Source organism: Mirounga leonina, unplaced genomic scaffold (assembly GCF_011800145.1).
Source record: "Mirounga leonina isolate KUSES-001 unplaced genomic scaffold, KU_Mleo_1.0 Mir_173, whole genome shotgun sequence".
Classification (NCBI taxonomy): Eukaryota; Metazoa; Chordata; class Mammalia; order Carnivora; family Phocidae; genus Mirounga; species Mirounga leonina.
Window position 1 is genome coordinate 38,111,052 of NW_023270447.1, and position 18,540 is coordinate 38,129,591.

General features: G+C 36.6%; 1 protein-coding gene across 1 annotated transcript; it reads right to left on the reverse strand.

Moving 5' to 3' along the window:
* Positions 1-11,960: 11,960 nt before the first annotated feature.
* On the reverse strand, positions 11,961-12,458 carry DPPA3 (developmental pluripotency associated 3). The gene has a single exon (XM_035017717.1). The coding sequence runs from the start codon at positions 12,456-12,458 to the stop codon at positions 11,961-11,963; it is 498 nt and encodes a 165-aa protein (XP_034873608.1).
* Positions 12,459-18,540: the final 6,082 nt, after the last annotated feature.

Genomic DNA, 18,540 nt, shown 5'->3' on the forward strand with positions numbered 1-18,540 from the left:
ATCAGGTAATTTAATGAAAATAGAAATGACTGAATTCTATTTCAAGCAGAAATTTTAAGAGCTAGAACATACTTCCCCTTTGTTATGAGTTCAACAATGTTTTATACATTGGGTATTCCAGAGTCCCAGAAAGAAGACAACATAAAGAAGAGCCACCTGATGATCAACACATAGGATTAGTAATCAATAAATCTTTGCTGCTGCAGACCACTATGATCTTAGAGTCATTTGTTACTGCAGTCTATACTGACCTGCTTTTACTCAGTGTTCAACCCACCATCTATAACTTTATTTGTAAATATCATGCTTAAAATTCTGTTGTTACTCTGTTAATTAGAAGGTATCATATTCGGTGTCTGACTTTCTTCCTTCAGGTTACATAGTGACTAATGCTGATTATTTTGTAAAAATAATACAAAGGTTTATTCTATTCTGTAGCCATTCCATCGGGATCCAAATTAAATAGAAAGCCAGCAAGGCAGGTTTTCTGTGTCCTATATAAGAAAAAGGAAATATCATTGGCATTTGAAAAGTGCTAATGCTTCCTAGAGTAATCCCAGGCATGTAGTAGTCATTCAGTAAATATTTGTGGGATGAATGGATAAAATATGATAACAATTCCATCAAGTAACAGTGGCATGTATATTGGTCCTTTTCCTACACTATTAGTCAGTTCTCACTGTAAAATAATTGTATAAGAACCAACCCCAGGGGCGCCTGGGTGGCTCAGTCAGTTAAGCATCTGCCTTCAGCTCAGGTCATGATCCCAGGGTCCTGGGATCAAGCCCCATGTCAGGCTCCCTGCTCAGTGGAGAGTATACTTCTCCCTCCCCCTCTGCCCCCCCAACTTGTGATTTATCTCTCTCTGTCTCATAAATAAGTAAAATCTTAAAAAAAAAGAAAAAAGAAACGCCCCAGAACTTCAGTGGCTTAGGAAATATATATCCTTACTCATAGATCTGTGGGACAGTTGTTATGGCTCTACTTCTAACTATATGTCCAGATTAGATCTATTCCATATGTTTCTCAGTCTGAGACAGTGAATTCTTTCCTTATGTCAAAATATAGAAGCATAAGAGTATAAACCAAGCCATGCAACTATATAGCTTCTATTTGCTATCTGTGCACATTTTATTACTCAAAACAAGGCACAGAGCCAAACTCAATGTCAATGAGGACATATATTCTTGACCTACCTTCTTGAAAGTCCCATGGCAGTGTATGGACACAAAGTTATATTTTAAGGAGGGTGTAAAAGCGTTGGGACAAAAATCTGATCTAACTCATTCCCCAAGGATAATTTTTTTTGAATAGAAATTTAAGGGGTGCCTGGGTGGCTCAGTTGTTAAGCGTCTGCCTTCAGCTCAGGTCATGATCCCAGGGTCCTTGGATCTTGCCCTACATCGGGCTCCATGCTCAGCAGGAAGCCTGCTTCTCCCTCTCCCACTCCCGCAGCTTGTGTTCCCTCTCTGGCTATGTCTCTCTCTGTCAAATAAATAAATAAAATATTTTAAAAAATAAAAAATAAATAGAAATTAAAAAAAATTTAAAAGCAGAAACAATAAACAGCAGCAACCTCCTCTACAGTACTAATTACCTCTGTTGGGAATTTTACATCAATCTTGAGACTGGTTCATCAAGGATTGCTTAAACTCAATCATTATAATCAGTTGAAATTCTGAAACTGACTAATGGGTGACATGGGACTCTCTGCTAAGAATTAATGATCTTTTTTAAAAAGCTAATTTTATTTTTTTAAAAAAGAGCTAATTTTAAATACAAGTATTTGTGAACTTTAAAAATATATTTTGAGGGGTGTCTGGGTAGCTTAGTTGGTTAAGTGTCCAACTCTTGGTTTTGGCACAGGTTGTGATCTCAGGGCCACGAGATCAAGCCCAGGGTGGGGCTCTGTGCTCAGTGGGGAGTATGCTGGAGATTCTCTCTTTCCCTCTACCCCTCCCCTGCTTGTTCATGCTCTCTCTCTCTCAAATAAATAAATAAATAAATAAATAAAATCCTTAATATATATATATATATACACTTATATATATATTTTTTGAACAAGGCTCTGTAATATACACATGTAAGCATAATTTATATATTAGTGAATATGTATGATGGCGATGATTAATTATATATGTAAACCTGACTAGACCACAGTACTCAGAAATTATGTCAAACACCAGTCTGGAGGTTTCTCTGAAGGTATTTTTTTAGATGAGATTGACATTTAAATTAGTAGACTTTGAGTAGAGCAGATTACCCTCCATAATGTGGGTGAGCCTCATCCAATCAAAGGTCTTAAGAGAAAAAGGCTGAGGTTCTCCCAAAAAGAAGAGAATTCTACTTCTAGACTGCCTTTGGACTTGAGTTGCAAAATTAACTCTTCCCTGGGTCTCCAGTCTGCTAGCCTGCCCTGCAGATTTTAGACTTGTCAACCCCTAAAATTGTATGAGTCAATTCCTTAACATAAATCTCTGTCTCTGTCTCTCTCTCTCACTCTGGGTGTATGTGTGTCTCTCTATCTATCTATCTTTATCTCTATCTCTATCTCTATCTCTATCTCTATCTATTTCTATCTCTAACTCCAGAGACAAAGAGAAAAGCCTGAAAGCAGCTCAGGACAAGAGGTCTGTAACCTACAAGGGTAGAAACATTAGATTGGCAGCAGATCTATCCATGGAGACCTGGCAGGCCAGAAAGGACTGGCATGATATATTCAAGGCACTAAATGAGAAAAATATGCAGCCAAGAATACTTTATCCAGATAGGCTGTCGTTCAAATAAAAGGAGTGATAAAAAGTTTCTAGAGCAAATAGAAACTAAAAGAATTTGTGATCACCAAACCAGCCCTACAAGAAATATTGAAAGGGGTCCTCTAAGCAAAGAGAGAGCCCAAAAGTAACATGGACTAGAAAGGAACAGAGACAATATACAGTAACAGTCACCTTACAGGCAATACAATGGCACTAAATTCATATCTTTCGATAGTTACCCTGAATGTAAATGGGCTAAATGCCCATGTCAAAAGACACAGGGTATCAGATCAGATAAAAACACATTGACAATCCAATAATAGTAGGGGACTTTAACACTCCCCCCTTACAAAAATGGAAAGATCATCTAAGCAAAAGATCAACAAGGAAATAAGGGCTTTGAATGACACACTGGATCAGATGGACCTCACAGATATATTCAAAACATTCCATCCCAAAGCAACAGAATACACATTCTTCTCCAGTACACATGGGACATTCTCCAGAATAGGTCACATCCTGGGTCACAAATCAGGTCTCAACCAGTACCAAAAGACTAGGATCATTCCCTGTATATTTTCAGACCACAATGCTTTGAAACTAGAACTCAATCACAAGAGGAAAGTTGGAAAGAACTCAAATACATGGAGGCTAAAGAGCATCCTACTAAAGAATGAATGGGTCAGCCAGGAAATTAATGAAGAATTTAAAAAAATTTATGGAAACAAATGAAAATGAAAACATAACTGTTCAAAATCTTTGGGGGCGCCTGGGTGGCTTAGTTGGTTAAGCGACTGCCTTCGGCTCAGGTCATGATCCTGGAGTCCCTGGATCGAGTCCCGCATCGGGCTCCCTGATCTGCAGGGAGTCTGCTTTGCCCTCTGACCCTATCCCCTCTCATGTGTTCTCTCTCATTCTCTCTCTCTCAAATAAAAAAAAAAAAAAAATCTTTGGGATGCAGCAAAGGTGGTCCTAAGAGGAAAGTCTATAGCAATACAAGCCTTTCTCAAGAAACAAGAAAGGTCTCAAATACACAACCTAACCCTACACCTAAAGAAGATGGAGAAAGAACAGCAAATAAAGCCTAAACCCAACAGGAGAAGAGACATAATAAAGACCAGAGCAGAAATCAATGAAATAGAAACCAAAAGAAAAGTAGAATAGATAATGAAAGAATTAATAAGATTGATAAACCCCTGGCCAGACTTATCAAAAAGAAAAGAGAAATGACCCAAATAAATAAAATCATGAATGAAAAAGGAGAGATTGCAACCACCACCAAAGAAATACAAACAATTATAAGAACATATTATGAGCAACTATATGTCAAAAATTAGACAATCTGGAAGAAATGGATGCATTCCTAGAGATGTATAAACTACCAAAACTGAACCAGGAAGAAATAGAAAACCTGAACAGACCTATAACCACTAAGGAAATTGAAGCAGTCATCAAAAATCTCCCAACAAACAAGAGCTCAGGGCCAGATGGTTTCCCAGGGGAATTCTACCAAACATTTAAAGAATTAATACCCATTCTTCTGAAGCTGTTTCAAAAATCGAAATGGAAGGAAAACTTCCAAACTCTTTATGAGGCCAACATTACCTTGATCCCAAAACCAGACAAAGACCCCATCAAAAAGGAGAATTACAGACCAATATCCCTGATGAACATGGATGCAAAAATTCTCACCAAAATACTAGCCAATAGGATCCAACAGTATGTTCAAAGGATTATTTACCATGACCATGTGGGATCTATTCCTGGGCTTCAAGGGTGGTTCAACATCCACAAATCAATCAGTGTGATACACTACATAAATAAAAGAAAGGATAAGAACCATATGATCCTCTCAATAGATACAGAAAAAGCATTTGACAAGGTACAGCATCTTTCTTGATTAAAACTCTTCACAGTGTAGGTATAGAGGGTACATACCTCAATATCATAAAAGCCATCTATGAAAAACCCACAGCAAATATCATTCTTAATGGGGAAAAACTGAGAGCTTTTCCCCTAAGGTCAGGAACATTCAGGGATGTCCACTATTACCACTGCTGTTCAACATAGTACTAGAAGTCCTAGCCACAGCAATCAGACAACAAAAAGAAATAAAAGGCATCCGAATCTTTCATATAAAAACACACATATACTATTGGTTCTGTTTCTCTGGAGAACCCTCACTAATACAATGACTAACATTATCTATAAATGACAGAAAGATATGAAATGGAAAATAGTTACAAATGTTATTAAATTGTGAAATGATTAATGCATATAAAAGATCTCTTAAACATGAAGTTTTTAATTGACAATCTAGATGAAGAATGAAGATACAGCATAATCATCAATTCTAATTTCTGCACCAAATTTTTAAAAATTATAGAAAAAATACATTTAGAACATAAGTGTTGAATATAATAAAAAACAAGATAGGTATCACCAGCAGAACAGAAATTTTGAGGACTGCCTGAAAGGTGAATTGCAGACATAATCAATTTACCAGAAATGAAAATAAGGAAAGGCATAGCTCCCAAAATATGAGGAAAATCAGGAATGTAAGTTCAAGCATTTTTAATGATTCTCAGGATTCAAAGTGCACAAAATCAGAGAAGGCCCTGAAGAAATTATCTTTCTATAAAGAGGACTATATATTTTGAAGGGCTGAACATTTTCTCTTCCTTTGCTCAGACTGAACAAGAAGCATCAGGGACACTTATGAGTCTACCAATATGGACATGGGGGTTTAAGAGAAGAGGAAAGTAAAGCTTGAGTCATCCTCAATTTACAACATATGCTGAAGGTATGGGAGGAAGAGTCAATGAAGAGTGGAAAACAAAGAAAAATGGCTCCTGACAGAAAGGAAATGATTTACAGTACTTCAGAGATAAGACCCACCTCTTTCTGATAATTGGTGGGAGCATAGGGCAAGATCCTCAGTCCTTCTGTTGGTATTTTCCTGAATACACCCTAAAGTAAAGCTTACCTGTTGCATTCCCCACACAAATACAAACCTCCTAGCCCATCCAGCCAGTCAGAAAATGGCTATTGGTGATACAGACCTATGTATCCTGAAAGAAGTTGTTTCTTAATAGCCTTACTAATCTACCTAGTCTTTCATCCATACCTCAGTTGGCAAACCAAGTGTCACCACAGTTTTGGAGAAAGGTAGTAAACTGAAAGAGAATGAACTAGATAAACAAGATAATCTGTATTTATTATATTTTAAAATGTTTTCTCTAACTTTAAAGGATTTGGTTCAGAAAGTAGAATTGATGATTATAATATATGCATTCTTGATCTAGTCTCTATAAATGTCAATTAATAAAAAGTGAGTACCTTTGCTTCATGTTTAAAATGAGAGAACTTTTACATGCATTAATCATCCCATAACTTTATAACAAGGAAGAACTAACTTTGGAAAAAGATAAGGGAATTCAGAAATAAATAAAAATTTAAAAATAATTGACATTCTCCAGAAAAAAAATGGAGTAGCTATTGCAACAACAAAGATAAAGAATCTGTACTATAAAAAGTATTACTAAAATGAAAAATAAAAAGTAGGTAAAATTAGAGAAACAAAAGAAGGGTGAAATAGACAAAAGGAATGGCTAAAAGACAAATTAATGGTATATAAAATAAAGTCAAAGAAATCACAAAAATAAAAAGCAAAAGACAAAGAAATTACAAGTCAGACAAATTAAGACTCACAGAGATCAATTCAAGATACCTAATATTCATCTAAAAGGAGTTTCAAATCAGAGATAATTGATGAAAAGAAATAATAGAAGACCTTTCCATTGAGCTAAAGAGAGACATAAAATATAAGATTAAAACTGTCTGGTGAATGACAAACAGCATGAATTTAAAAAGAAAAAAACAAAGACATACCCTGATTTACCTAAGAACTCCAAGAATTAAAACAAATAACGATGCTAAAATCTTCCCCCAAATTATCAAATTACTCACAAAGGAACAAGAGAAAGATTTTGATTAGATTTCTGCATACTGCCTATATTCTAGTGAATGGAGAACTATCTTAAATCTTCTGCAGGAAGAAAAAAAGCAGAAAACACCTTTGAAACTATAACTTTATACTTAGCCAACATTTTTGTTGAAGAAGATCAGGGAGAGAATATAAATATTAACTTTAGACATTGTTAGAGAAAATATCAGTCTAAATATCCACTTCGAATCAAAGGTAATCACAGGAAACCTAGAAATATAATGTATAATTAAAAAAATAACTCAAGAATACTTCAAAAAACTGAATTGAATAACCATAGAAAAAGAAGAAATGTAGTCATATTTCTGCCTATAAAATTATTAGGCTCATAAAATATTACAAACAATTCCTTGCAAACTTTTAGGATCCAATTATTTCTGTACTGTAATTTTTAACCTCTGCCTGACTTATATCTGGTCCTTTAATTAACAACCTCTGTGTTAGTGAGAAATTAAATGATAAAGACCTAAATCAAGAGTGACTGAAGGATTAATGCAGAATAAAGGGGTTTTCAAGAGATTAAAGAGGTAGAATTACAGAAGTTGAGATCATTGCAAATGTGGGCATGATGGAAAAGAAGTAGTACAGGGTGATAACTTGCTGAATGCCATTTACTTAGGAAACAGTAAGGGATGGTGTTTGTGAGAGGGAGGAGATACTAAAATATAGGTACAGTATGTCATAGGCCCTGGGATCAAGGAATATGACACTTGAAGGCCCCAAATCATTAACACCAAACCACATTCTACCGGCTATTGTTTAGCCATTTCATTTGTAATGCACAGCCTTCTGAATAAGAAGTCAGAGTCAATGTAACAGCAATGGCATTATTATTATTATTATTTTTAAAGATTTTATTTATTTATTTGAGAGAGAGAATGAGAGAGAGCACATGAGAGTGGGGAGGGTCAGAGGGAGAAGCAGACTCCCCGCCGAGCAGGGAGCCCGATGCGGGACTCGATCCAGGGACTCCAGGATCATGACCTGAGCCGAAGGCAGTCGCCTAACCGACTGAGCCACCCAGGCACCCTATTATTATTATTATTATTATTACTATTTTTATTCCCAATTCTGTGCCCTGGTTCCTGGAAGGAGCACATAAGGAGCTACACTTCAGCAGAGATACATTGATGTGATATTGACTAACTTCAAGTTTTGACTAATCTTAGATTTTGTAAATTATTGTCAGAGTTATTTATTATTAGAATATTTTGTATGTATGCAGGGACTAATCAGTCATTTCTGAACGTCATTTCAGTTCTTGGAAAATTACTTACATTTCTCAGAATCATGCAATTAGTCTTAATTGTCTTTATCTTTCTATCTCTATATACAGAGAGAGCTGGGCAGGGCAGGGGGAAGGGGGGCAAGGCAACAAACATATATACTTTGTAGACAGAGGTAAATGACAAAGAAATACATTTCAATGCTCCATGGCTATTGTATTCAAAAGAGAAGCAGCGTACCAATATGTGCCAACATTATTAAGTTTTTAGAATATATACAATGATGGAAAATTTCCCAGGTAATTCCACAAAGTAAGCATAAGTCCTAACAACAGAACTGGACAAGGAATAGTATATTCTGATCAAAAAGGATTTCTTTCCAAGAAATACAAGAAGGCTTTAGCATTACAAAAATTATATATTATAATTTGCTACATTAGTGGATTCAGGAAAAACAATTTTTATCAACCTGGTAGATGTAAAAATCATCTGAAAAATTTTTGTTTAAAAAAATTTGGCAAGCTCAAAATAGAAGAAAACTTTTATTTGGTTACATCTGTATAACAGAACTTCCTAGCAAAACATACTTAAGAGGAAGTAGTTTTAAAATTGTAATAATCTCAGGAACAAATTATAGATACCAACTATTGCTGTCATTAAACAATATCTTAATCTTACAGAAGATTCCAGACAATGCAGTAAGTCCAAAAAATAAATAAAAAGTACACATATTTGAAAAAGCCAAAACTCACAAATCAGATGATATAAATCTCTATCAAGAAAATCCAGAAGAATTAATTTAAAAATTTCTTAAAATTAAAAGTTGGCTTTAGTAATATTGCTGGATAAAAAGATCAATATGTGAAAAAGTCAATATCTTATAGAACAAAAATTAACAGTAAGAAAAAGCAAGGAGAAAATATTACTTAAATTAGCAACAAAGATATTAAATGTTTAGGCATATATCTAATATATCCACTACCTATATAAACAAAGACATAAATCTTTACTAGTGGACATAAAGGAAGACTAAGTAAATAGACATACAAAATTCAAGAATGGAAGAACTAAATATTACAAATATGTAAATAGCCTCATGTTAATCTGTAAATTCAATGCTATCCCAAGTATGGTACTAACTGAATTCTCAGATGACTCTGACAAGCTAATTCTTCAATTCAAAAAGAAAGGAAAAATTCATAAAGACAGAGAAGAAATTTTTGGAAAAGAGAAAAAATAAAACCTTTTATATCTTAACCTTGCAGGTATCAAGCAGATCCACATTTATATGAACCCAGAGTTATCTAAATTATGATGTTTGAGGGCAGAATTCCTACACAAAACCATCTTTACTTCTGATATCAGTTGCAAGTTCATGGGGTTTCCAAAACCACCCTTAGGTTTGATAATTAGCAAAAAGGAATAACAGAACTTATTGAAAGCTATTATAGTCACATAATTATTTGTTGCAGGAAAAGGATACTGATTAAAATCCGCGAAGAGAAGAGACACATAAGGGTAGGTATTCCAAACATGGAGCTTCCAGGTGTCCTCTGTCCATCAAGTCACAAATATCATGGTCATGTTGTTGGCAATATGTACAGAGTATTTCCAACCAGGGAAGCTAGTCGTTGTCAAGAGTTTTTATTGGGGCTCAATCACATACTGCTTACTGACATGGCTCACTTTTAGTCTCCAGTCCTTCCCGGAAGTTGGATTAATACCTCTAGTCATCAGTTTCTCTGGAAGTTGTATGTTGTAGCCCAAAGCCCCCATCACAAATCACATTGTTAGACTGGCTAGTGGCTAAAGCCTCCACTCACACAAAGGCACTCCTATCCAGACTTCTTAACCCTACTCAGGTTAATTCTTCACTATACAATATGAAAATTTAGTGTATAGCATTGAATTCAAATTTAGGAAATGATCAGCACATATTCATGTAAAAGCACAGAAATAATTCTGGGAAAATATATTTTAAACTCTAATCTGTAATATACACCAAACTATGAAATAGCAGAGGCCTATTAGGGGACAGGAATGCAAGGAGAGATTCATTATTTGCTCTTTGTGTTTCTAAAGTATTTGGACATTTTTTAACAGGAATCATTTAATAGATATGTGATTTAAATAACTATTTAATGAAATGAGATTACCTCCACTTCTACTAAATAAATATGAACATAATTCTACACAATATTACATTTAAGAGGAGCCACAATTTTTAGCCTACTGGAGGTACTAACATGCATCAGTCTGGGTTTACTGCCTTTCCTATTGACCTTTGAAAAAGTAGAGGTTGGAATGAACGGACTACACCTCTATGAATCTATGAGCATTGTTATTATGTATGGAGCCATTTTTTTAATTTCTTTCTTCTTTCTCTTATTCATTATTCATAGTCAAATGGCTCAGGCTTGAGAAGGACAGAGGTAGGCAAAGATTGCACACTGGCCACCCTCAAGGTCTCCTTAATGAACTCCCTTTCTTAAATCTACCTTTTAAACTTAGTGTTTCCCATACTTCCACCCTTGTTCTGCTTCTCTTACCAGGCTGCAAAGCCTCAGAGGGTGAATTCATCTGCCTTAAAGTTGTCTCTCACCATTGTCTCTCATGGTGATTCATGAATTATATTCCCTGTCTACAATTCCATGGACTTCAATTTCTATATTCTGTTTCTTTAATCTCTCTGTAATCCCTTTACTTTGCATTAATCCTATAGTCATTCTTAGTTTAGGTCTTCATCATTTCATTCCTTACTATTATAAATGTCGTTCATTAAGGAATCAGGATGGTAACATAAATAAGTGAAGCAGACAGCTATAAGAATATCAGGAATTGGGGTGCCTAGATGGCTCAGCTGGTTAAGTGCCCGACTCATGATTCCAGCTCAGGTCATGATCCCAGGGTCCTGAGAATGAGCCCCATCTCATCAGGCTCCGTGCTCAGCATGGAGTCTTGAGATTCTCTCTCTCCCTCTTCCTCTACCCCTCCCCGTTTGCATGCTCTCTCTCTCTCTGTCTCTAAAATAAATAAATAAATCTTTTTAAAAAATATATCAGGAATAGTGAAAACTATAAGGAACTGGAGAATTTTTATCCCTTTTAAAAGCATTTGCATTCAAGTGTTTTTTGTTTGAACATTTTGTTTTGCATCACTGGGGCTAACTGCTTCTGTGGCCAAATTCTGACCTAGTTTATAAACTGTGTGCATGGTCTCCACACCATGTACCTTACAAGTCTTCTATTTGGCTGCTGAATTATCTGTCTAGAAATTAAAAACTAATGATTTCAGTCGTCTACTCAAAAGTTTTCCAATGATTTAACTCTAGACTAAACTGAAAACTCCTTACCCTGGCACTCAATCCTTTAATTATCTAACTTCTGATTATCTCCAGCTGTATTCCTCAACATTCCCATATCACACTGATCCAGTCATCCTGAAATTCTGTTGAATCATTTTTTTAAGAGGTATTCAAATAAGTCAATTTTAATAAGATCCTCTACACACACATTTGCTACTGAAAATTGAAACAGCACAAAAAAATTTTATTACAATTTTTGAAAACCACAAAATCTAGCATACACATCTGTCCTAATCATGCTCTAACCAAACCACCCAAAGTTTTCTGTGTATTCCTTCTGCACAAGTTACTTGGCTTCCAATTTTTGAGGTTAGGTCTTGTCTTAATGACTTCAGGCCTCTCAAACACACAGGCAACACTCAAAACCTATTAGTGCTTCCTTAGGTCAAATCAAAAGGTGGACGTGTACTGAAGTCATTCAAATGCAAACTACAGGATTCCTCACAAATTACTGGTATGAAGGTAGGAAAGATACAAAAAAGACTTTATAATATCATAGATTACCAAAATATTATAGTTTGCCCTAACAGAGCAGCTTTCCCAAGCTGTTGCAAAATGATCCTAAAATCAGTAGTTAAGAAGAAACCATACAAGAATAAAGTTTATGTTTACATTGGCTCTATGTCATAATTATTCTCCATGCTGGTTTCCTCAGAAAGATCTTTATGATACAGGCAATAATGACAGCGACATCGAAATCTTTCTACTCTTGATTCACCCTCATCAGCTTCCTTCTGCTGTAGATCTTCTTGAAGCTGGGACCCCGGGCTGAGGTAGCGCTGGTGCTGAATCATTCGAATCATCCTTGCCATCCTTTCTTTCCGAGCAGTTAACAAAGTCCTTACTCCAGTCCTCCTCCCGCTGCTGCTAAGGATGCACTCAACCAGCCCCTGTGGTTTCGTCTCTCTGTCCTGCTGCTGGGATGGATATTCTCGTAGAGGGGAAGGGAGTTTGATACTAGAGTCGAGAGTCAATTTACCAAGATTCTTTATTAATACTTTGGAGATAGTTTGAGAGGCACCTGAGCCTTCCTGGGAATTCTCTTCACTGGGCATCTGAGATGACCCCAGGGCCCAGGTTGGGTAAAGCTGCTTTGGCAAATCCATTGGAAGCCTGGTCACAGACCGAAGCTCCTCCTAGATCTTCGGGGTCCAGTGGTCCTATGCTCTGTATTGCCTTTGTGATTTTTATAACTTTTTAGAAGCCTTCCCTGACTTCATTTTGATGTAAGCCTCTTGTAAATTGTTTCCTCAGTGCCACTGATTTATTCCCCTCAAAGCGATTTTCACGGGCTGTATGCAATAGTATGTTTGCTTTTCTACCTCTTGCACTAAGGTGTGTGCTCTTCAAGGTGGGCTTGATATTGTGTTTATCTCTGTAGAAATGGCATTTGAAACAGAGACTCTATCAATCTCTCTTTTTCTGAATGGATTATTCTTCTTCTAGCTACAAAGTTAGCTCTTGTTTTGATGTAACACACTAGTTGAGAACACAGGGTTTTTAGTAAGACAGGATTCAAGTCCTTTCTCCACTACAAACTATCTGTGTGACCTTAGGTAAGTAATATAACCTCATTAAGCCTTTGTTTTCTCATAGTGCCTACCCTGCATGACGGTTATAAATACTTAAATAATATAATTTATTAGTACACAGGCTGACACTTTGAAGCTATTCAGTAAGTTCAGGTTACGGTCATGGTAACAGTAGTAGTAGAAATAGAAGTTATAGTAATGCTGATAACATTTAAAAAGTAAACACTTAAAAACATTTAAACATTTTTTTTTGTTTAAAAAGCTAACTGTATTTCAAAAGAAACAGTAAAGCATACTGCACTTTTACTATAGTGGTTCTCCATAAACAATACAAACCTTTTCCTGCCCCAAACTAAACTCATTACATCACACCTTCCTTAATCCACAGGCTTGCTCTTCCTCCTAGATTTCCAACTACTATCCATAACCCTGGCCAATTCAATAATTTAAGAGGACTTCTTGATTCCTCAGCTCCTACAGCCAATCATCAAAATCTGTTGATTCTCTAATGCAATCACTACCACACTAGTCTCACTACATCTTGTCTCGCTAACTCTGATTTTCTAAACAATAGTTAGAAATAATCTGACCAGTTCTCCTACCCTTAGTGCTTCCCATTGTGCAAACTCCTTCCCACTGTCTGAACAAGGCTCACAGACTTACAAAACTGCTCTGGCCCAATAATCTCCCATCACCTCAGTCTCTTCCATCTTTACACTCTGGTCTCCATCAGGTTATAATTCATTCTGTTCCTCCTATCCACCTTGCTCTTTCTCACTATTAAGCCTTCACCCAAGCCATTTTCTCGTCTAAAATAAGCTTCCCAAACCTTCTTAACCTGGCCATCTGCCACTCATTATTCAGGTTTCACCATGTGTGATTTCCTCCAGGAACCCTTCCCTGACAAACATCCCCTCCACCTAGGGCTCATATAACACAACACTTGATTTCACTGTATCACAAATCCTGTTCACTTGTCCTCCTTTTCTGCTTTCTATGTTCTATGAAAGCAGAAACCAGGTGCGTCTCACTCACCATTGTATCCCAGTGCTTATCTCAGTACATGCTACACATAGTAGGAATGACTGTACCTAGGCATGAGAAAAATGAATGAATGAATGAATGAATGAATGAGCAAGTCAGGTGGATTTTTAAGCCTATTTTGAAGCTGTATCTGAGCCAAACTGGTGGGTGTAAAATCCTTTGTCTATTTCAGGCTCTGTGATGACCCTAGAAGAATCACTGAATTCCTGAGTTTCCATAGTTGTCTACAGCTAGTCTGTTTGAAGTTCAGCCGTTCTATGAAGTTCTGCAGTGTGAAGTATAACAACTCCCCTCTCCTCAGCTGTAAGACGTTTTCACACTGTATCTATTAGACTAGAAGTGTTGATTCTTTCACTGCAGATTTCCTCTTTAACTGATTGATTTTATTTTTTATAAACTCAGAATTACTTTTCTCAAACTCTATTTGATTCTTCTTTTTAGTCCTCAGTGTTTAGAATGCCACTAGTTTTTATTACTACTACTACTAGTAAAACCAGCCAGCTATGATGGCTGGGTCAAAGTCTTATTTAGTTTAGATATTCAAACTTTTCTTTTTGATTTAAAAAGAAAAGAAAAAGCATTTCTACACAACAGTGATTCAATGCATATGGAAGGACACTATTGCTGCCATCTAATATTCCTTTGAAGAAAACCCTGGAAAATTTATTTCCTATCTCTATTATTAGTTTTCAATGAGAGAAATGCTTAGGTTTCAGTGAAGAAAGTCAAATCCTTCCCCAAAGTTTTGACCTTCCCCACTTTTGAGGATAAATAAACAGACATAAATAAACAGAAAGTGCATCATAAAGGAAAAAGCATATGCACCTTGGAGTCTGATGGAAATTAATGAAGTTGTAATCATGGCTCTGTGACTTCCTCACTGTGTGAACTTTAGCATTTTAATAAACTCTCTAAGACTCATTTTCATTATTTATATCTTTAAATGATTTACCATAGTAACTACAATAGAGCTGTTTTGAGTGTTACTTGACTAGGGCACATAAAGTGACTTCTATATAATTTGTTATATCGCACATAGTATGAGTATATATATGTATTACAGTAACTGTTTGCAATGAAGCAACATCTGCCACAGAATTTATAGCAATAAAAGCTCTTATATAATCTGAACCTGAATGATGCATGTCGATCCTGGTACTCTTTGTAAAGAGCCCTTCGATGAAGTATACCCTGGGAGTTATCTTTACAGGTTAGAATATCAGTATCTTTCCCATCTTTACTTAGGGTGGTTCAAATATTAGTGCAAAAGTTATAGCTAACATTCAAAGGCTCCTGCTATGGAACACATTACAACCCTTGGCTTTCAGCTTTCAAGATCATCTGTTGTCAGGTGATGGGATTATTATAACTTTTTCTGAACTTAATTCTTGTGAGCTAAAATGATATATTCTGCCAATATGGCCCTGTTTCTAAAAGAATTTGCTTAAATCTTGAATCTGAAAGCAGAATACTACTAGAATACTGTTCAGCTTGAGCTCAGCATTTGCAAAGGCCTAAAGATTTTCTAGAGTTGGCACTTCTCACCTGCTGACTCAGATGGGAAACACTCTCTACTTAAGTATTGTGGCCAAGATTTCTATTGAGAAGATGCTTCTTTAATTTTGTAAACATTTAATGAAGTGGCTTCTCTGACTAAGTTCTTTACTTGAATGACTAAAAATGACAAATTTTACTTAAAAGGTTGCTGCTCAAAGGAAGGCATTTTAATTATCAATAGCTGTTTGACAAACCACCTAAAATAATGGCTGTGACAGACCCACTCTAAGGTGACCAAAATGACTCATACAATCCCTTTCCGTTAAGTGCAGATGAAATCTGTGACTTCCTTCTAACCAATACTATATGGCGAAAGCAATGAGATATCACTCTCTTGATTAGGTTTATTATATGGCAAAAGTGATAGGATGTCACCTCTGATGTTAAATTATAAGATTCTGTCTTAGCAGATTGGAGCAAGAAATAAACAGCCACAGTGTGAACTGCCTGTGGAGAAGGTCATGTAGCAGGGAACCATGAGTGACCTGCAGGACCTGAGAGAAGTCTTTATTCAACAACCAGTAAGAAGCTGAGGCCCAGATACAGAGCAGCAAAGAAATGAATTCTGCCAAAAACCTGAATGAGCTTGGAAGTGGTTACTTGGCTAGTCCAGGCTCAGATGAAAAGGAAGCTTGTTCAACACTTTCATTGCAGCATTGTGAAATCCTCTGCAGAGAACCCAACTAGACCATTACCTGACTCCTGACCAGGGAAATTGTGAGAAAATAAATGTGTATTGTTTCCAGCTGCTAACTCTGTGTTGATTTGTTGTATATCAATAAAAAGTAATACAGTGTCTTGGAATAAAAATGATTTATTATTTATCATTTTGGGGGTTGACTTGGGTTCATGTAGGGTCAGCTGGGGTAATCATGTGGTTGCTTTCAGCTGGGAGGTCAGATAAAACATATGGGATGGTCTCACACATCCCCTCCACTCCCCTCTACATATCTCTCCAGCGGAAGAGTTGGACTTCTTACATGGTGCTTAGAGGTCTTAAAGAGAGAAAGTATAAGTTGTCTGGACTCAGAAGTCCTAGAGTCTCCCTTCTGCCTACTTTATTGTTAAAAGCATATCACAAAACTATTCCAGGTTCAAGGTAGGAAAATATGTGCCACTTCTTAATGTGGGAGCATCATGAACATCCTGGAATGAGAGAAATTGTTGATGGCAATATTTGCAGGCAATTTGCCAAAACCCACCCTCTGGCCTCAACAATTTATAGCCACCCTACGTGCAAAAGTCTCTCACACTCATAAAAGACCAGAAATTTTATCCAATTAGGGGATTAGGTTAAAAGTTCGGTATCTTATGACTCACATTCAAGTCCAGATAAGGATCTTCTAGTATGGACCTTGTAAATCTGTAGATTTGTAATCCAAAAAGACAAACTCAGCATACAATGGCATGATATCAGTTCTCAGAGCACTTTACTGTTGGGCAAGAAAAATTGGGATTCAGTTCTGTTCCCTGGGAGTGATTTCAATGTCTCCCAACTCCATCCTTAGACTGTAGCCTTTTTCTAAACCATCCTTCCTTTACTATAAGAAATGTCCTATATAGCTAAGTGGCATTCTCAGTTTTCATCCTGCCCATAGAAAGTTAGAAGCCTACAAGTCTCTTTTCATTTTAAACTTTGTCACTTTTCATCCAATCTAATTTAACTACCTTAAAAAGCACTGTGTTTCCATGGTATGAAATTATAATCCACTACATTAGAAAAACACCACAACCAAAAATCTCTTCAAAGTGGGTCTTTCTTTACTTTGGGTTGAGACTCAGGATGCCCTGGGATAATATCTTTAAAATTCTTTTTTTTTTTTTAAGATTTTATTTATTTATTCGACAGAGAGAGACACAGCGAGAGAGGGGACAAAGCAGGGGCAGAGGGAGAGGGAGAACCAGACTCCCCGCTGAGCAAGGAGCCCGATGTGGGACTCAATCCCAGGACCCTAGGATCATGACCTGAGCCAAAGACAGACACTTAACGACTGAGCCACCCAGGTGCCCATATCTTTAAAATTCTTTGAAGGCTTTTGTCTGGTTGAAAGGGTCTATAAGGCACTGCCTTAAATCTTTCAGATTTTTTAACAAGCAGTATTATAGCTATACTACTGATTTGATCTTAACCCCGAGGCCACATTAATTGTCAGAACCTCAATTTGATCTTTGTCCTGAAGCTCTTTCTTACTTTGAGAACTTTTTGTCAGTTTGAGAAACTAGGATTGAGAAATAGTGTTATTTTCTAACACAGCAAGACTTGGGTTGAAAATATTTCTTCTCAATTCTGCTTGAAAACTGAAAAGTTCCTTCTTTAGCTCATGTCTCTTGCAGTATCTTCGCATAGGTAGCTAAAAAAAGCCATTTTCAAAATTTTGCCTAGAAATCTCCCCAGCCAGATCCAGGGCTCATTAGGTACTTTTTTGTCTTCCAAGTAACTTCAGGCAACAAACTCAATTTTTCTGCCAAAACTTAATTAACATGGCCTACCCTTTCTCCAGTCTTCCATAGCAACGTCCCCATTTTTCCTCCATTAACAGCTTATTCACCAGTCATATCCCTCTCTTCTAACTACTCATTCAAAATGCCAATGCCATATATTTTATGCTGGGAACTGTACCCGAGTTTCTACACCTGAACAACTGCCCCCCAAGGAGCTTTTTCACATCTATGCTTGATCTAGGTGACAGGATCCTGAACTTGGAGGTTGTTTGACTCCAAGTCAAATGGGGATATGACTTTAGGGGGAGAAGTGAATGTCTTTGCAGGTGCTGGGGACGTGAATTGTGGCATAGTACAGAGATGGATGGCTTCCAAATGTGGTTATCAACACTTCCTTACACCCTTGTACATATATCCCACTCTCGCCATCAAGAGGCGGAATCTATTTCTTCTCTTCTTGAAACTGGTCTGGTCTCATGACTTGCTGGAATGCAGCTGAAATGACATTCTGGGCCCAAGTTTTAATAAGACTGGCATCTGCTTTCTACCTCGTGGAAGACAGTCATTAGACTAGAATATGTCAAAAGACTACACTGTCTGGGAAAAGATGCCT

Excerpts from the sequence above, each read along its gene's own strand:
- DPPA3 (XM_035017717.1), bottom strand. The coding sequence starts at position 12,458 with ATGGATTTGCCAAAGCAGCTTTACCCAACCTGGGCCCTGGGGTCATCT.